The sequence below is a fragment of the Scyliorhinus canicula genome, chromosome 5 (genome assembly GCF_902713615.1).
Source record: "Scyliorhinus canicula chromosome 5, sScyCan1.1, whole genome shotgun sequence".
Lineage (NCBI taxonomy): Eukaryota > Metazoa > Chordata > Chondrichthyes > Carcharhiniformes > Scyliorhinidae > Scyliorhinus > Scyliorhinus canicula.
The window spans coordinates 217,998,837-218,019,765 of record NC_052150.1 but is presented as its reverse complement, the minus strand read 5'-3'; the positions used below and the strand labels follow the sequence as shown (position 1 = coordinate 218,019,765).

The 20,929-nt window shown below is 47.3% G+C and overlaps 1 protein-coding gene across 1 annotated transcript in view; it reads right to left on the bottom strand.

Annotated features, from left to right (window-relative positions):
• Window positions 1–20,929, bottom strand: part of ccdc13 (coiled-coil domain containing 13) — a 74,342-nt gene that overhangs the window by 32,312 nt on the left and 21,101 nt on the right. Inside the window, exons 5-9 of the mRNA XM_038798519.1 lie at window positions 20,027–20,143; window positions 18,797–18,901; window positions 12,777–12,947; window positions 5,808–5,984; window positions 1,414–1,620 (exon numbers count right to left, since the gene is read on the bottom strand). Coding sequence (XP_038654447.1) covers window positions 1,414–1,620; window positions 5,808–5,984; window positions 12,777–12,947; window positions 18,797–18,901; window positions 20,027–20,143 — 777 coding nt within the window. The remainder of the gene's footprint in view (window positions 1–1,413; window positions 1,621–5,807; window positions 5,985–12,776; window positions 12,948–18,796; window positions 18,902–20,026; window positions 20,144–20,929) is intronic.

Genomic DNA, 20,929 nt, shown 5'->3' with positions numbered 1-20,929 from the left:
CTTCCTTGACTATTTGTTTTCCTTTCTCCATCCCATCTTCTATCTGTCTCGAATTTAAAAGGATGACAAGAAAAAAGTTTGATTCAACGGACCAGTTCAAATCATCAGGTACCTCTGCTGCGTATCTAGCAGTTTTAACCTTTTGTTCCTCAACGTGCAAATAAATAAAGAAATTGAATCTTTAAATTCTTCTGAAAGGATCACATCTCTAAGGGCTTCGCATGTTTTCTCTACCATGAACACCCAAATCCAATTGTCAAAATTATTATTTTTTTTCCCTCGCAAATTCAATAAGAATTTGTCCAGGCTGTTTTCTTGCGTTTTGAAATCTCTGCCTGCACGTCTCAGGAACCAATTCATATGCAGCAAGGACAGCTTTCTTTACCACATCATAACCAACAGATACCTCTTCCGACAAAGAAGCATACACTAGCTCTACCTACCAGTTTACTTTGTAAAAGTAATGTCCAAATTTCTCTTGGCCATTTAATCTGTTGAGCTACCTTTTCAAAATAAATAAAGAATGCTTCCATAGCCTTTTTCTCAAATTTTGGAGGAGTTTGTATAAATGTAAACATTTCCCCATTAGGTTATTGTCCAAAACTCTATCCTTCCTCGCTCTACTCTAGTGTCTCTGTAACTTCCAGCATTTTAAGTTGAAGTTCTCTCTCTGGCAGTGCTGTAGTGGCAACACTGACTCAAGTGCCTGGGGCTAACTGGAGGCAGTGGTGATTGCTGCAAGATTCATGTCTTACACTGGAGGTCAAGGGGAAGTTGAGGGAATGGGGATCTAGACCCTGACCCTACCCCCTTACTACTATTTACATGCCGCATCTAGAGAAAGAGCTAATTCAGGGCCTGAAAGCTGAGAATGAACCGTAACAGCCTCCCCGAACAGGCGCCGGAATGTGGCGACTAGGGGCTTTTCACAGTAACTTCATTTGAAGCCTACTTGTGACAATAAGCGATTTTCATTTCATTTCATTTCATAGATACAAACAAAATACTGTGGACATTGGAAGTCTGAAATAAAAACAGGAAGTGCTGGAAAAACTCAGCAGGTCTGGCAGCATCTGTGGAGAGAGAAACAGAGTTAACATTCTGAGTCCAATATGACTGTCCACAGAAGCTGCCAAGCCTGCTGAGTTTTTCCAGCATTTTCTGTTTCTATTATTAATACATTTGTAGACTGGATGCATGGAAAGGAGTTGTTAAAGTCTGAGGCATGAAAAGGCTATTTGGTCCATGTTCTAATCAGACACTAAATATAGTCAGTGATGTTGAATTTAAAACTCTTTAAAGCTGGAAGGACTGAAGGTTTATTTCAAGTCAGTCACAGAATGTTTCCATGCAAGACTTTAGGCCACAGAGACGGCATCAACTTACTGTGACGATCAAGTCCTATTTGCGTACCTTGAGTAACAGTTGTTTGATCTCTTCCTCAAGATCATTTACTTTAGCTTCCCGCTCAGTCACCATCTGCTTTAGTTCTCCAATCAGGAAACCCTGCTTCTGGGCCTCACTGTTCTGCTGCTGGCTCACATTTTGCTTGGTGTCCTTATTCTTTGGCTCATGCTGACTCAAGCGGCCCATAATCTCCTGCATTTGTTTCTGCTGCTTCTATAAAGGACCCATGGTACAGGGAAGAGTTCATGTTAGATTGCAAGCATTTTGTTCTCTTTACCCATCACAACGAAACATTAATGGGTTGATATTACCCTCTTGCCAATAGGGAATAATATATGTACCAAGCTCATGCTCTACAGGGCTGCCTGCCCTAGTGTATGTGTCAGAAACACGGACAGCGTACAGCAGACACCTTGAAACTCTGGAGAAATCGCACCAGTGATATCCCCACAAGATCCAGCAAAATCAGCAGCAGGATTGGAGCTCCAATATCAGTGTTCTCTCGGAGACCAACATTCCCAGTATCGAGGCACTGGTTATGGTTAATCAGCTACATTGGGCGGGCCACATCATCCGCATGCCTGACACAAGATTCCCAAAATAAGTTCTGTATTCCGAGCTTCATCATGACAAGTGTTTACCAGGAGGGCAGAGGAAATGTTTCAGGAATGTCCTCAAAGTCTCCCTGAGCAAATATGCAACATCCCCACTGATCTGTTAGAATCTCAGCACTGGCCAAACTGGAGAAACATAAAGACGGAAGGTTTGGAGTGGTGTACCCGGCACGTTTACAAGTCACAGTGGATTCGAGTGATCACTTTATTGTCAGGCTGGAGCAAGCGGAGGCCTTCAGAGAGAAGTTGGGACCGCGGTGAAGAGGTCTATTTTGGGCTCTGTGTATGAAGGGGGTGTTTGTATGATGTCCACATGTTGCTGTTTTTACCATGGTTTATTCTTGCTCTGTTGGGGGAAGGGGGTAGTTGTAAAAAGAGGATTGGATGTGTTTCTTGGAGAGAGAGGTTTTTGATTTGATTTGATTTATTAGTGTTACATGTATTAGTATACAGTGAAACGTATTGTTTCTTTCATGCTGTACAAACAATGCATATCGTATATAGGGAAGGAAGGCGAGACTGCAGAATATAATGTTACAGTTATAGCAAGGTGTAAAGAAAAGATCAACTTAATACGAGGTAGGTCCATTCAAAAGTCTGATGGCAGTAGGGAAGAAGCTGTTCTTGAGTCGGTTGGTACGTGACCTCAAACTTTGGTATATTTTTCCTGACGGAAGAAGGTGGAAGAGAGTATGTCCGGGATGCGTGGGGTCCTTAATTATGCTGGCTGCCTTTCTGAGGCAGCTGGAATTGTAGACAGAGTCTATCTATAATGGAATTATAGATAGAGTCTAACTATAATGGAGTCTATCTATAACACCAATGGATGGGAGGCTGGTTTGCATGGTGGACTGGGCTACATTCACGACCCTTTGTAGTTTCCTGCGGTCATGGGCAGAGCAGGATCCATACCAAGCTGTGAAACAACCAGAAAGAATGCTTTCAATGGTGCATCTGTAGAAGTTGGTGAGGGTCGTAGCTGACATGCCAAATTTCCTTAGTCTTCTGAGAAAGTAGAGTCGTTGGTGGGCTTTCTTAACTATAGTGTCAGCATGGGGGGACCAGGACAAGCTGTTGGTGATCTGTATCCCTAAAAACTTGAAGCTCTCGACCCTTTCTACTTCGTTCCCATTGATGTAGACAGGGGCATGTCCTCCACTACGCTTCCTGAAGTCGATGATAATCTCCTTCGTTTTGTTGACATTGAGGGAGAGATTATTGTCATTGCACCAGTTCACCAGATTCTCTATTTCATTCCTATACTGTCTCGTCATTGTTTGAAATCCGACCCACTACGGTGGTGTCATCAGCAAATTTAAAAATCGAGTTGGAGGGGAATTTGGTCATCCAGTCCTAGGAGTATAGTAGGAGGCTGAGGACACAGCCTTGTGGGGCACCGGTGTGGAGGATGATCGTGGAGGAGGTGTTGTTGGCTATCCTTACTGATTGTGGCTTGTGGGTTAGAAAGTTCAAGATCCAGTTGCAGAGGGAGGAGCCGAGGCCTAGTCCACGAAGTTTGGAGATGAGTTTCGTAGGAATGAAGGTGTTGAAGACTGAGCTGTAGTTGATAAATAGGAGTCTGACATAGGTGTCTTTGTTATCTAGGTGTTCCAGGGTAGAATGCAGGGCCAAGGAGATGGCGTCTGCTGTGGACCTGTTGCAGCGGTAGGCGAACTGTAGTGGATGAAGGCAATCTGGGAGGCTGGAGTTGATTCGTGCCATGACTAACCTTTCGAAGCACTTCATGACGATGGATGTCAGAGCCACTGGACGATAGTCATTAAGGCACGCTGCTTGACTTTTTTTTGGTACAGGGATGATGGTCGTCTTCTTGAAGCAGACAGGGACCTCAGATTGTTGTAAAGAGAGGTTAAAGATGTCTGCGCATACCCCCGCCAGCTGATCTGGGCAAGACCTGAGTGCCCGTCCGGGTACCCCATCTGGGCCAGTGGCTTTCCGTGGGTTGACTTTCGAGAAGGCTGCTCTGACATCTGCAATGTGATCTCAGATACAAGTTCATCCGAAGCTTCTGGGGTGGCGGGCTCGCTCTCGCTGACCTCTTGCTCAAAGCGGGCATAGAATGTGTTGAGCTCATCAGGGAGGGGTGCGTTGGAGCCGACGATTTTACATGCCTTCATCTTGTAGCCGTTATGTCTTGTCGATCTTGCCGTAGATGGCGGGGATCCATGTGGCTAGCCTGGGACTCGAGCTTGGTCCGGTACTGTCTTTTAGCACCTTTGATAGATTTCTTTAGATCATATCTGGCTTTCTTGTAGAGGTCAGGGTCACCTGACTTGAACACTTCAGACCTAGACTTCAGCAAGCAGTGGATATCCCTGTGCATCCAGGGTTTCCTGTTGGGAAACACGCGGATTTGCTTCTTTGGCACACAGTCTTCTACACACTTACTAATGAAGTCAGTTACTATAGTGGCGTACTCGTTCAGGCTGGTCACAGAGTTTTTAAATACTGACCAGTCCACTGACTCTAAGCAGTCCCGTAGGAGATCATCCGATTCCTCAGACCAACATTGCACGATTTCCTTTGACGGATTCTCCCGCTTCAGTTTTTGGTTATAAGCCGGGAGCAGGAGCACAGCCTTGTGGTCAGATTTGCCAAAGTGTGGGCGGGCGATAGAGCGGTAGGCATGTTTGATAACTTGATTGTTGATCTTGTTGGGGTTGGGTACGGTTGAGGGGAGAAGGTATGTATTGGTTGTTGCTTGAGGACATATGTTAAGAGGACCCCGTTTGGGAGCCACTTTGTTAGCGATGGGGAGAAGGGGAGGCAAGCAATCGGGAGTGGACTGGGGGTGGGGGGGGAGAGAGGGTGTGGCCTGTTGGGCCAGGTATGGAGGGGTGCAATATGTCTAGCTCTAGTTTTGTGTTTGTGTGGTGGGGGATGGGATAGGATGTGGCGCCAGGCAGTCTGTGGGCCTGGAGGGGTGGGGTGGGGGTTGAGGGGGGGGGGGACACTACGGACCCGGGTGAACTAATGGTGACTAAGTGCTTTTCTTTGTCTCATCCTGTCAATGGAGCTGGGCGGGCACCTTAGATGGTCTTAGGACCCAAAAATTTGGGGTAGGGATGGCTGACTCAAGGGGGTGGGGGGGGGGGGGGGGGGGGGGACCCCCAGTGAGGTTGCTCACCTGAAACGTGTGGGGCTTGGGGGGTCCCTGTGAAGATAGCAAAGGTTTTTTCCCATTTGAAAGGGCTGGGGGCCGATGTGGAACCACGCCTGTGGGTGCGGGACTAGGAAAGCCTGGGTCAGACAGCTTTTTCACTCAGGGTTTGACAGCAGAGCACATGCTGTGGAGGGGGCGGGAAGGTCTGTTTTCAGGCGCTCGCGGTAGTGATAGACCTGGGGGGGTTGGTGTGTGATATGATGATGGTGAACATGTATGCCCTGAATTGGGACAATGTCAAGTTTATGGGATGGTTGTTGGCTGCCATTCCGGAACTGGACATATGGCAGCTGCTTTTAGGGGGGGGGGGGGAATCTTAATTGCATTTTGGATCCATATTTGGACCGCTCCTGGCCAATGCACAATTTTGGCTAGTCTGGAGCATAAAGTATGGGAATAGAAAGGCCAAATAGCCTGTTTCCGTGCTGTGGACTTGATTTAATGTTGACCAGGACACCGTGAGATAATGAGGAAAAATGCCATCTTCATTTACATTAGTCAGACTAATCTCATCAAATCAGAGTTGCCCTCAAGAAATTTCTTTGAAGCACTATGTCTCCACACAACCCCTATTTTATTTTTAAATAAACAATATTTCTCACCAGCAATGCGCTAACCAGCTCATCATCGTGCTTCCCTTTCTCGAGAAGGGTCACCACCTGACTCTTCAAAATCTTGAGCTCACTGGACAAAATTTTGTTTCTCGCTTTCGATCCATCAAGTTTACTCTTGAGCTCCTCGTGATCTTTCTTCAACTTCTCATAGTCAGCAGTCACTTTCTGAGCAAACATACAAACAAGTGCGTGCAACTTGTATATAATTATTCTTTTTTAAAAATGTATTGTATTACAAACATGTATCAAAACAGGTTACAGCGAATAAACACCCCAATAATCAACTATACAGTCTGGAGAGATTTTTCCCCATTTTCACCCTGCGACGAACAGCCCCTCAAACACGGTCACAAACATCCCCCACCTTTCCTCAACCCCCCCTGAAGAACCCCTTAACTCATACTTTTATCTTCTCTAATGGCAGGAAGTTGTACAGGTCATCCAACCAAGCCGCTACCCCCGGTGGCAATGCTGACTGCCACTCCACCAAAATCTGCCTCCGTGCAATCAGAGAGGCGAAGGCCAAGACATCGGCCTTCCTCCTCGCCATGAGCCCCGGCTTCTCTGAAACCCCAAATACCGCCACCAAAGGGTCCGGGTCCACTCCCTCCTCCACTATCCTGGCTAAGACCGTGAACACTCCTGCCCACAATCTTTCCAATTTTCCGCAAACCCAAAACATGCGCGTGTGATTCGCTGGCCCCCGCCCACACGACTCACACTCATCTGCTACCCCCTGAAAGAACCCACTCATTCTCACCCGATGTAGCCACCAAAGCTGGCCACTTCCTGACATAAAATAGAGAATTGAAATGCATGCAGGGAAAATTGGACAATGTCAGAAAGACAAGCATGCTGCAGAATCTCTCTGTGTATTCTGTCTGCAGAGAAACCAGACAGCACTGAAACTAACAAGTTTGCATACTAATTGAGCGATTCCCGGTGATTCCCGGGCACAATGGACACAATCGCGAATAACAACAGTCAAGCCAGACTCTTAGGCGCCAGCAGGAGTCCCGGACAATAAGTTACAAACAACCCCAAGAACCGCCCAGCAATCGGGAAACAGCCCCAGTATTGGGGAATTCAAACCAATCGATTGGTATGAGGTCCAATCGATTGCAAGCAAGTATAGGGTCCGCCCAGATGGGCGCGAAGCCCCTGTGACCTATAAAGGACAGATCCCAAGTCCAGCTCTCTCTCTTAGCCGGCCCTCCCAGCAGAACACCTTTGCAGCAGCTCTCTAAGAACTTGAACATGAGAAGGAGAGGCCTGGCCAATTGCTGCACCACCAAGTGTCAACCAACGCTCGCTACGAGAGTAGACACTCCTGACCCCTTAGCCCGTACCAACTGGGAAGCCTGTAGTTTCAGGACAGAACAAGAGGCCATTGTTCCCTGATCCAGTGTGTTCCCTTATCGAAGATAAGTATTGGCTTATAGTGGTTGGAATAGTTTAGTCCGTTAGTATTAGTTGCATGAGTATCGATTTACTGTGTAAATAATAAATGTGTTTGATTGAACCTTGCTAACTGGTATATTGAGTCATTGATCTGAACTTGAACCTCGTGGCGGTATCATAAAGATACCTGGTGACTCTAGAGCTAAGGAATAAAACAGAGCCAATTGAGTGCAAAGCACACTCAGTAAAACGAACAACACCGAGTCACATGCACCCTGTGCACCATCTTAAACTGTATCAAGCTCATCCTTGCACAAAAGGAGGTCCCGTTTACCCTACGCAGTGCCTCACTCCATACCCCCCAATTGATCTCCCCTCCCAACTCCGCTTTACCAGTTATTTATTCTAATAACCGTTCGGTATTTATCGAAGATTTATCTTTCTCCTTATACTCTTGGTTTCGCAGCTCTGCGTCCAATTCTTTCACCTTTACTGTGCTCTTCCTTGACTCGCTCGTCGAAATCAACCCATCACATTTACTCCTAATTCAAGACTGTCTGCAGAACCTGCTACTTTCCTTTCACAGTCTAATGGCCACATCATCACACACCACTATTTTCCCTGCTTGCCGATTTGATCAAATGATTGGTCCAGAAACACAATTGAAAAGGGGTGGATTCATACAGCCCACCAAGCCTGCGCGGATCCAGATCCCTTATTTCCACCTACTGCTTATTGCCCAAACGATCTCTATCCCTCCATTCCCTGCCCGTTCATGTGTCTATCAAGATGCATCTTAAACATGGCTATCGTGCCTGCCTCCACCACCTCCACTGGCAGCACGTTCCAGGCACCCACCACCCTCTGCGTGAAAAACTTTCCCCACACATCTCTGTAAACGTTTCCCCTCTCAGCTTGAACCTGTGCGCCCTTGTAATTGAGTCTTCCATCCTGGGAAAACGTTTTTGACTATTCACCGTCTATACGTCTCGTAATTGTGTCGACCTCAATCAGGTCTCCGCCCAGCCTCCGTCTTCCCAGCGAAAATAATCTAAGTTTATTCAACATCTCCTCATAGCTAATACCCTCCAGACCAGGCAATGTCCTGGTAAACCTTTTTAAAATTAGCACAGTTGCTTCCCAGCTCCAGGATCCCAGGTTCGATTCCCAGCTTGGGTCACTGTCTGTGCGGAGTCTGCACGTTCTCCCTGTGTGCGCGTGGGTTTCCTCCGGGTGCTCCGGTTTCCTCCCACAGTCCAAAGATGTGCTGGTTAGGTGGATTTGCCATTCTAAATTACCCTTAGTGTCCGAAAAGGTTAGGTTGGGTCACGGGGATAAAAGGGATAGGGTGGAGGTGTGGGAATTCCAGCCCATCCAGAAACCACCCAATGTCCCCTTCCTCACCAACGGATCGGCCCTGTACAATTTTGCATAACATGAACGCCTCATTATCTTCCCCGACTCCGACACTACCTCCCCCTTCCCTGTCCGCACTCTCAGGATTTCTCTGGACACGGCCTGCCTCCGTAGCTGATGGGCTGGCATGCGGCTCGCCTTTTCTTCATATTCGTACTGTAACCCCCTCGCCCTCCGTAGCTGCCCAACAGTCTTTCCCGTCATCAACCCAATGAATTGCTTCTGTAACTGCTTTCTCTTCGCCACTCCCTCCTTGGTGGGGGCCCTTGAATATTCCCTGTCCACCTCAACTATCGCATCCACTAACCATCCATACTCCTCTCACATCTTCCTATCTCTGTGTGCCTTGACCGAGATAATCTCCCCTGAACCACCGCCTTCAATGCCTCCCAGAATGTGGCTATTGATAACTCCCCATTCTGGTTCAGCTCCACATAGTCCTTAGTCACGGCCTCTACTCCTGCGTCGAGGTAAGTCAAATCTCCATGATTCCCATTTACTCCACCCCCATCACCCCAACTAACACCTCTCAGCTCACCACAAAAAAATCAATTCTGGAGAATACCTTCTTGTACACATGTGAGAAGAAGGAGTGCTCCCTCTCCCCCGGGTTCCTAAACATCTACAGGTCCACCATTCTCATCCTGTCCATAAACCCACCAACTCCTTCGCCATCCTCGACCTTCCCATTGACTGGACCCGTGCACCCTCGGCTCCAGTACGCAATTAAAGTCCCCTCCCATGATCAACTGATGCAAGTCCAGTCTGGAATCGCTCCCAGCCACCCCTTCACGAATGCTACATCATCCAAATTCAGTGGATAAACGTTTGTGAGCACCACCAGCATCCCATTCAAACCCCGTTCACTATCACGTATCTCCCCCACAGGTCCCACACTTCCTTGGCACCGACAAACACCGTCTTTTTGATCAACAGGGTGGCCAACCCCCCGGCGACTTGAATCAAACCAATTCCCTTTCTCAACCTAACCTGACCATTCACCTGGAGGTGCATCTCCAGCAGAAAGACCTCCCCCGCCTTCAAGCTCTTCAAGTGCGTAAAGTTCTGAGACCTCTTCACCGGCCCGTTCAGCCCCCAAGCATTCCATGTTACCAACATTACCAAAGGCTTGCACCTCCATTCCCCTCTACTGTCCACCATCCTCCTCTTCCAATTCTGTCCACTTTAATTTCACCCTAAACTGGGTCCATCCAAGATGACCCCCTTCTCCATCAATTACCCCAGTCCTACTCCAACACTGCCATGTCGCATCCCCACTCCCCTTACCCCACATCCCTTGGCTAACCCGGCAGCCACCGCCCCCACCTCACTTCTGTCCATCAGCATTACCTGCCAGCGTGGCAGCTTCAGCTATCTACACCCCCACCTTCTCCTCTCTGGTCTGTGCAAATGGCTCCCTGTGGACCTGCCCCTCCCCCAACCAAACAAAGACAAATCCAAAACCACAGGTCACCAGCCTCCCGTACCAGCCTCCCCGGACAGGCGCTAGAATATGGCAACTAGGGGCTTTTCACAGTAACTTCATTGAAGCCTACTTGTGACAATAAGCGATTTTCATTTTCATTTTTCATTTCACCTCCTCCAAAAAACAAAAACCACCACAGGTGCCAGGCGGGAGGGGGGCAATTGCCCCCTTACGAAAGTATTACCCCTTAGCAAACAATCACAACAAAATCACTCACCCAAGAAAAAGAAAATACCCTCCAGCCCACGCACTACCCACCACATCTTCCGAACCCCTTTGTTCCAACTCCTCCATCTCCCATCAATGTTCACTTCTCCCCCAGTTTGTGGTCTCATGAAGTCATTGGCCTCCTCTGGGTTTCAAAATAGAATTGCTGGCCTTCAAATGCCAGCCACAGTTTCGCCGGGTACAGCACCCCAAACCTGATCTGCCTTTGGTAAAGAGCCGCTTTGGCTCTCTTGAACCCGGCACGCCATTTCTCCAGCTTCTTCTCCAATGTCCTGGTAGATTCGGTCCCTGTTCGCCTCCGATTCGCAGTTCCGTTTCTCTCTGGCCCACCGCAAGATCTTCTCTCTGGCCCACCGCAAGATCTTCTCCTGGCCCACCGCAAGATCTTCTCTCTGGCCCACCGCAAGATCTTCTCTCTGGCCCACCGCAAGATCTTCTCTCTGGCCCACCGCAAGATCTTCTCCTGGCCCACCGCAAGATCTTCTCCTTCTCCACAAACTTGTGCAGTCTCAAAATCACTACAAGTGGCGGTTCCCTCGCGCTCAGCTTTTGCCTCAGGGACCCGTGCGCTCTATCCACCTCTGGGGTCTTGTCCAGCACACCCTCCACCACCAGTCCTGCCAGCATCCTTAAGACATGTCTCGGAGCACTCGTGCCTTCCACACCTTCAGGCAAGTCAATGATATGCAGGTTCTGCCTTCTAGATCTATTCTCCTGCTCCTCTACCTTTGCCCTTAGTGACTTGCAAAGGTCCCCCAGGAGCCCCACCTCCACCTCCAATACCACCACCCGATCACTGTGGTCGGACATCACCCTCTCCATCTCCCAGATCTGTGACCCGTGTGCCTCCAAGCACTTCTCGACTCTCTCCATCGAGCCTTTCAAGGGTGTTACCATTGCTTCAATGGATCTTCCTGCATCTCCTTTCGTTGCTGGCGGAACTCCTCTCTGATGAGCGGCATCAACTGCTCCATCTGCGGGTTTCCAGCATGTGACAACCCTTCCCCCTCCACCATCTTTCCAATTGTTGCTGAGCCACAGTTTCTTGGCCTGGTCTTTAACCTTCTCCTGCCAGGTGTGATAACCAGCAGACATGCCACTCCCAGGGGAAATTCTCCTCCACACCTTCAGCTACACTTTCCCGTCAAAATTCCCCCGTTTTCGGGTAAAAAGAGCTCAAATCAATGCCTTCGAGCTGGAGTGGCCCTGTGTGTGACCATTCACTCCATGGCTGCCACCGGTAGTCCTGGTAAACCTTCTTTGCACTCGCTCTAAAGCATGTGTGGCGACCATAACTGCACGCAACATTCCAAATGTGGCTTAACTAAAGTTTTATACAACTGTAACATGATCTGTCAAGTCTTGTACTCAACACCCTGGCCGATGAAGTATGCCATATGCCTTCTTGACCACCTTATCCACCTGCATTGTCTCTTTCATTTATAAATTTAGAGTACCCAATTCTTTTTTTCCAATTAAAGGGCAATTTAGCGTGGCCAATCCACCTACCCTGCACATCTTTGGGTTTTGGGAGTGAAACCCACCCACCCATGCCGTCACATGCTGGAAACCCGCAGATGGAGCAGTTGATGCCGTTCATCAGTTTGAGAATGTGCAATCTCCAAACGGACAGTGACCCGGGCCAGGTTCGAACCCGTGTCCTCGGTGCCGTGATGCAGCAGTGCTAACCACTGCGACACCGTGCCGCCCAAGCATTGCCACTTTCATGGAACTATGGACCTGAATGCCCAGATCCCACTGCATGCCAATGCTCCTAACGGTTCCGCCATTTACTTTGTAATTCGCACCTGAATTTGATCTTTCAAAATGCATTACATTTGTCGGGATTGAACTCCATCTGGCATTTCTCTGCCCAACTCTCCAATCTATCTATCTTCTGCTGTATTCTCTGACAGTCACCTTCACTATCTGCAACTCCACCTATCTTAGTGTCATCTGCAAACTTGCTAATCAGACCAGCTACATTTTCCTCCAGATCTACCTAGGGGCTGGTTAAGCACGCTGGGCTAAATTGCTGGCTTTGAAAGCAGACCAAGGCAGGCCAGCAGCACGGTTCAATTCCCGTACCAGCCTCCCCGAACAGGCGCCGGAATATGGCAACTAGGGGCTTTTCACAGTAACTTCATTTGAAGCCGACTTATGACAATAAGCGATTTTCACTTTCACTTTTTCAGATCATTTATATATATATTACAAACAGTGGTCCCTGCACTGATCCCTGTGGAACACCATCAGAACTGAACAACTCTGCGTCAAAGGCACATACCTCCCCCTCGTAATGCCGAGGGGAACACAGCCCTGACTTTGATGACCAGAATTTAATCATGTGAGCTTTGCAAATGGAAATTGATGGCAAATTTCTCATAGGTGGGATGCTGTATTATCAGAGGCTATAAAGTACTTACATCCAACGTCTCCTTTCTTTCTTTCTCCAATGTACGAATGTATGCTACATTTTTGTCCTGATTTGCCAAACGTCGCAACCCTGAACTACCGAGCATCTCCTCTTCCACACCGAGTTCGGATGATCGTCCCTTCTGGTTCTTTAGTCCCACTTGGCTTTCCAACTCACGGATCTACTTAAGCATGAAAAATTTTGAGATAGATATGAATAGACTATTCCACAATGGTTTTTTCATATTAAATATGGGTTTGAATTCATGGGACATTGGCACCAGTGCTGGGAAGGAGGAAGCTGTTCCGATGGGATCGTCTTCACCTGAATCAAGCTGAGATCAGAGACCTAGCGAATTGCATAACTAGGGCTGTAGGAAAGGCTTTATACTAAATAGTTCCGCTGTATGGAAAATTAGAACATCAAAGTTAAAGGAGAAGGTAGAAGTGCAGGATAATGATGAGGATTTAAAACTAGTTAAAGGTGTCGAGGGCTCAGGAGGTTAGTAAAGTTTCCAGAAAAAGTAATAGAACAGAGAGTATAGAAAGTGGCAGGAGTCTAACTTCAGGCGCAGCAGATAATGGGAACTCTGAGAAGGGAGGCAGTCAACACAGGACTGAGGATGTTGGTCTGAGGACTGAGGGGTTGGTTTAGCTCACCAGGCTAAATAGCTGACTTTTAAAGCAGACCAAGCAGGCCAGCAGCACGGTTCGATTCCCGTACCAGCCTCCCCGGACAGGCGCCGGAATGTGGCGACTAGGGGCTTTTCACAGTAACTTCATTGAAGCCTACTCGTGACAATAAGCGATTTTCATTTCATTTCATGTTGTGCCTACGTGCGTGCAATATACGAAACAAGGCAACTGAGCTTGTAGCAAGCATTGAAATTGGCCGGTACGATGTTGTGGGCATCACAAGGGGATCAGGGCTGGGATCGAAATATCCAAGGATATGTGTCCTATCGAAAGGACAGGCAGAGGGGCCGAGGGGGCATTGTCAGTAAGAACTTAAATGAATGGCTAGAAACGATATAGGTCGGTAGCGATAGAGCACACATAGCCACACAGACAGTTAATCAAGGCCGGAATTGAACCCGGGTCCTTTGGTACTGTGAGGCAGCAGTGCTAACCACTGGGCCACCGTGCCGCCCAAAGTGATGGAGCAGCATTTTGTTTGTGAAGAAGACTGAGCATGCTCAGCAACCAAGGTAAACAGAAATGACAGCACCATTCAGGGAAGACCCCAAACTACCAACCATGCTAAAACCAAAATACTTCTATTCAAATGTAATTTCAACCAGGGAATACCTGCACTTTCAAAGCGTGATCACCGTTGTAATGTAGGGGTTGTGGCAATCAATTTGTGCACAGCAAACTGCAATGTGATAATATTAAAGAATAAATATTAGCAAGGTCACCAGAGAAGAATTTCCCCATCCTTTTTTAAAGTAGTGTCATGGGTTCTTTTACATCCGCCTGAGAAGGCAGATGGGTATCAATGCTTCATCTGAAAAACAGCACCTCCAACAGTGCTGATCTCCCTCAGTCCTGCATTGGGAGCACCAGCCTCCAATATACGTTTAGGTCCCATTCCATAACATTTTATATCAGAAGGAAGATTACTACCACTGAATCCCAGTTGACACATAGGTGTAGAAACATAGATAAATAGCACAACGCTCCTGCTTTGATAAGGTGAAGATTGCAGGAAAGACAGAAAGCGCTACAGTTTTAAAGAAACTAATTAAAATGACAGAGATTGGAGGCCAGGAACGAGAGGAAGATTCACTGTCAGATGGCAAGCTTTTTCTCATATTCCATTCAGGAGTGAGGAAAGAGCTGTGCCCACAGGTCAGAAGAACTGGTGGCCCAAAACCTCTGACCATAGTACCTGCAGTAACTTATTTAAAATGAATGGTTTAGCATCAGTATTGTCAGGAAACTTAGCCCAGAGAATCCAAGCATGCAGGCAGATTGGCAATGATCCATCAAAGCTAAGTACTGGAGGTTGTTAATTTGTCTTGTCTGACACATGAAGACACTGGGTGAGAGAACAAGAATTTCACACCCCCAGTGAAGGCTGTGGAGGTGATCAAGGTCTACTGACTGAGCACAGCGAGAGGACTGGAGGCTGTCAGCACTGAGGCTGCGGAGGTGATCAAGGTATACTGTGAGAAAATCTGCATCGAGAAAGAGAAGCTGTTCTGAAAGAATTAAAAATTGCAGCCTTGTCTGAAATAGTGGACTCACCCTTTTCTGGTTCATCCATGGGAAGTGGGCTTCGCTGGCTAGGCCAGCACTCAGTGCCCACCCCTTATTACTCTCGAGAACGTGGCGCTGAGCTACCTTCTTGAACCGCTGCAGTCCATGTGGTGTAGGTACATCCACAGTGCCGTCTAGGATTCTGACCCATGACAATAAAGGAATGCCGATATATTTCCAAATTGTGGCTTGGATGGGAACGCTCAGGTGGTGGTGTTCCTAGGTGTCTGCTATCCTTGTCCTTCTGGATGGTAGTGGTCGTGGCTATAGGAGGTACTGCCTCAGGAGCCTTTGTGAGTTCATGCAGTGTAGGAACCTTTACTTGCTTACAGATTATATTATCGGCTTTTTAAATCTAACATGTGTGGTTTTATTCAGTTGTCCAATCTACAAAGTAGACTAGTTCATAGTATTGGGTTTGGTAGTCCACATAGTTGGGGAGGCAGTGGCGGAGTAGTATTTTGATTTGATTTGATTTATTGTTGTCACATGTATTAGTACGCAGTGAAAAGTGAAAAGTACGCAGTGAAAAGGAATAATATGATTAGGGATAGTCAGCATGGTTTTGTGAAGGGTAGGTCATGCCTCACAAACCTTATCGAGTTCTTTGAGAAGGTGACTGAACAGGTAGACGAGGGTAGAGCAGTTGATGTGGTGTATATGGATTTCAGTAAAGCGTTTGATAAGGTTCCCCACGGTCGGCTATTGCAGAAAATACGGAGGCTGGGGATTGAGGGTGATTTAGAGATGTGGATCAGAAATTGGCTAGTTGAAAGAAGACAGAGAGTGGTAGTTGATGGGAAATGTTCAGAATGGGGTTCAGTTACGAGTGGCGTACCACAAGGATCTGTTCTGGGGCCGTTGCTGTTTGTCATTTTTATAAATGACCTAGAGGAGGGCGCAGAAGGATGGGTGAGTAAATTTGAAGACGACACTAAAGTTGGTGGAGTTGTAGACAGTGCGGAAGGATGTTGCAGGTTACAGAGGGACATAGATAAGCTGCAGAGCTGGGCTGAGAGGTGGCAAATGGAGTTTAATGTGGAGAAGTGTGAGGTGATTCACTTTGGAAAGAATAACAGGAATGCAGAATATTTGGCTAATGGTAAAATTCTTGGTAGTGTGGATGAGCAGAGGGATCTCAGTGTCCATGTACATAGATCCCTGAAAGTTGCCACCCAGGTTGATAGGGTTGTGAAGAAGGCCTATGGTGTCTTGGCCTTTATTGGTAGAGGGATTGAGTTCCGGAGCCATGAGGTCATGTTGCAGTTGTACAAAACTCTAGTACGGCCGCATTTGGAGTATTGCGTACAGTTCTGGTCGCCTCATTATAGGAAGGACGTGGAAGCTTTGGAACGGGTGCAGAGGAGATTTACCAGGATGTTGCCTGGTATGGAGGGAAAATCTTATGAGGAAAGGCTGATGGACTTGAGGTTGTTTTCGTTAGAGAGAAGGAGGTTAAGAGGTGACTTAATACAGTAGTCCCCCGTTATACCGCGCTCCGCAATACCGCGGTTCGCGATATACCGCGGGGGTGCTTATGGACCCCAACTGTCAGTTGTGTCAATTTCAGCGGCCGGCTCACTTTGATCCGGAGAGGGAAGCTGCTCTCTCACTGAAACAATCAGCTGGCCGCTGAAATTGACACTGCCGGCTGCTCTCTCCCTCCAATCCAACTTTTAAGTTTTAATGTTTCTGATTGGAGGGAGAGAGCAGCCGGCAGTGTCAATTTCAGCGGCCGGCTGATTGTTTCAGTGAGAGAGCAGCTTCCCTCTCCGCATCAAAGTGAGCCGGCCGCTCTCTCCCTCCAATCAGAAACATTAAAACTTAAAAGTTGGATTGGAGGGAGAGAGCAGCGGGCAGTGTCAATTTCAGCGGCCGGCTGATTGTTTCAGTGAGAGAGCAGCTTCCCTCTCCGCATCAAAGTGAGCTGGCTGCTGAAATTGACACTGTTTTAATTAGATCCACGATGGGGGTTTTAAATTTATTTAAAAATCTATGCTAGCGCTTCCCATTGTGAGTCTATGGGGGTCTGACCTCTCCCCCCGTCCCCCCGTAGACTCACAATGGGAAGCGCTAGCATAGATTTTTAAAACCCCCATTGTGGATATCCGCGGCTCGGATGCAACGCGGGTGGCTGTCTTGGACCCCAACACCCGCGTTATAAAGGGGGACTACTGTAGAGGCATACAAAATGATCAGAGGGTTAGATAGGGTGGACAGCGAGAGCCTTCTCCCGCGGATGGAGGTGGCTAGCACGAGGGGACATAGCCTTAAATTGAGGGGTAATAGATATAGGACAGAGGTCAGAGGTGGGTTTTTTATGCAAAGAGTGGTGAGGCTGTGGAATGCCCTACCTGCAACAGTAGTGAACTCGCCAACATTGAGGGCATTTAAAAGTTTATTGGATAAGCATATGGATGATAAGGGCATAGTGTAGGTTAGATGGCCTTTAGTTTTTTTTCCATGTCGGTGCAACATCGAGGGCCGAAGGGCCTGTACTGCGCTGTATCGTTCTATATTCTATGTTCTATATTGTTTCTTACATGCTGTACAAACAATGCATATCGTACATCGGGAAGGAAGGAGAGACTGCAGAACATAATGTTACAGTTATACCAAGGTGCAGAGAAAAGATCAACTTAATACGAGGAAGGTCCATTCAAAAGTCTAATGGCAGTAGGGATGAAGCTGTTCTTGAGTCAGTTGGTACGTGACCTCAAACTTTGGTATCTTTTTCCTGACGAAAAGAGGTGGAAGAAAGTATGTCCGGGGTGTGTGGAGGCCTTTTCGAGTCAGTGGGAATTGTAGACAGAGTCAATGGATGAGTGGCTGGTTTGTGTGATGGACTGGGCTACATTCACAACCTTTTGTAGTTTCCTGCGGTCTTGGGCAGAGCAGGATCCATACCAAGCTGTGATACAACCAGAAATAATGCTTTCTATGGTGCATCTGTAGACGTTGGTGAGAATCATAGGTGACATGCCAAATTTCCTTAGTCTTCTGAGAAAATAGAGTCGTTGGTGGGCTTTTTTTAACTATAGTGTCGGCATGGGGGGACCAGGACAGGCTGTTGGTGATCTGGACACCTAAAAACATGAAGCTCTCGACCCTTTCTACTTCATTCCCATTGATGTAGACAGGGGCATGTTCTCCACTACGCTTCCTGAAGTCGATGATAATCTCCTTCGTTTTGTTGACATTGAGGGAGAGATTATTGTCATTGCACCAGTTCACCAGATTCTCTATTTCATTCCTATACTGTCTCGTCATTGCTTGAAATCCGACCCACTACTGTGGTGTCATCAACAAATTTGAGAATCGAATTGGAGGAGAATTTGGCCACACAGTCAAAGGTGTATAAGGAGTATAGTAGGGAGCTGTGGACACAGCCTTGTGGGGCACCGGTGTTGAGGATGATCGTGGAGGGGGTGTTATTGCCTTTCCTTACTGAAGGATTCAAACAATCCTTACTGATTGTTGCCTATCCTTATTGTCACTGGACGAGTAATTCCGAGGGGCCCGGATGCAAATCCCACCATGGCAGGTAGTGAAATTAAAACCAATAAAATCTGGAATTAAGGGCACGACATGGTGTCAGGACGAAGCCGTTGAATCTCGTGAGGCCTCTCGCGAGATTTGCAATACATGAAACATCTCGCGAGATTAATCGAAATCTCGCGAGGCATTGCGATCTGGATCGTGCCCTCACTTGGTGTGATCCAGATCAGCATATTTAAATGAGCCACTATTTCCATACGGGATTCCTTACCTTCTTCTGCAAGATGAGGATCTGCTGGGATCGGCCACGCCATGACCCCTTGTTATTCAGCAAATGTTGCACGTTCACATCCTCTCCCACTTCATTAACCAATACCTGGAAAAGACAGAAAAATCTTTACAGCTTGCTGGGTGGCCACTCTACAGAACCCCTACGTACAGTTTGCCAGTGTGACCCCAGGTTTCTGGTCGCCTGACATTTTAATTCTCCGCCCCACTCCCACTTCTCTGTCCTCTGCCTCCTACACAGTTTCACTGAAGCTAGTGGACAGCACCTCACCTTTCAATTCTTTAAACAGACTTCGAGATTTAACACATATCATAATATCTGGCCCGATTTTTTTCCAGTCAGCAGCTGTTGCTTATAATTCTGATATCCCCATTTACAACTCCTCTAGACCCATATTTTGTTTCTCTACTATTCACATCATCATCCTCTTTGCCTTGCACAATTATCCTTTTTTGCCATTTAATCTATTGTGCCTTTTACCCTATCACAGACCTTCCCTTCTATTCTTTCCTCTCCTCCCATCCTTTCCCTCTGTACACTTGCTTGAGACCTGTATATATTTAAACGTTTCTTGTTCTGATGAAAGGTCATCGACTGGGTGACACGGTGGCACAGTGGTTAGCACTGCTGCCTCACAGCGCCAGGGACCCGGGTTCAATTCTGACTACGTGGAGTTTGCACTTTCTCCCAGTGTCTGTGCAGGTTTCCTCCGGGTGCTCCAGTTTCGTCCCACAGTCCAAAGATGTGCAGCTTGGGTGAATTGGCCATGATAAATTTCCCCTCAGTGTACAGATTAGGTTATGGGGACAGAGCGGGATGGGTGGGGGGCGCGCAAAGACGATGGGCCGAATGGCCTCCTTCTGCACTATAGGGATTCTATGACTGGAAACATTAACATTGGAGATGAAAAATTATAAACGGGAGAAACTTTAACCTAACTGCTCCCCTGTTCCCTTCAGAAATCTCATTGGATCAAGTGCAAACCTGGTTCTACACACCACCTCATTTTACCCTCAGTTGAAGACAACAGAGAGCAATGTTGGGCAGAATGTAAAACTGGAATTCCACCTGATCCTGTGTGTTTCCCATATGGCAGATTAGCATAAAACAACAAGTCTGCTAATTCCTATGGAGTGTGCACAACCAGTGAGCTTCTATTATAACCAGTTTAAATCAAATTTGACTAATTTTACTATTATTTAGATGGTGTACCTTGTGTGCCATTTTCAACTCTTGCTTGACACTCAGTATTTGGTTTCGAGACTCAACCAGTTTTAGGTTGGCAGCTGAAAGCTTTTCCTGAAGGACTTTTGCATCAAAGCTGTCAGACTGTTGAAAACAATGACCAGAATTTTTAAAAAAACTAATCAAAATCTGTGTGATGTTTTACACGGTACCAGAATACAAACTGTGGGCAACAGCAGTTTTAAAAAATTATTCTGTGAACGCCAAAGGCTGTTCAAATTAAGACAAGCAGTTGGGAAAATTTATACGGGAAGAGCAAAAAAAGGTGAGAGAAATGAGAACATAGGCTGGAGGAGGGTGAATTTCACTGAGGTTTTCCCAGCTTGACCACTAGACGTAATATGAGTGAGGCTTCCGCTGATGGTAGAGCAACAGAGCGAGAGTATCACTGTGGAAATTGACAAAGAGAAAGACAACTGGCAGTGGAGAGGGAAAGACATACAGCTTGAGATTTAAGGACGGACAAAGGGAATGTGGACACAGAAAAAAATATAACTTGGGCACGATAACTAAGTGAGGAAGGCAGGGGAATAACTTGGGGAAATAGAGCAAAAAGGCAGCTGCCGATACAGAGGGGAATGAAACAGAAGAGAAAAGTTACCAATGGAAGGAGATCGGAGTACTTTAGACTCTACCGTGGGACCAGGCAGGGGTGCCCCCTGTCCCTTTGGCTATGGCGTTGAGGGAGTCAGGGAGATGGAGGGGTCTGGTGCGGGGTGGGGAGGAACATCGGGTATCGCTGTATGTGGACGACCTGCTATTGTATGTGGCGGATCCAGAAGGGGGAATGCCGGGGGTGATGGAGCTGTTAGCGGAATTTGGGGGCTTCTCGGGCTATAAGTTAAATTTAGGCAAGAGCGAGGTATTTGT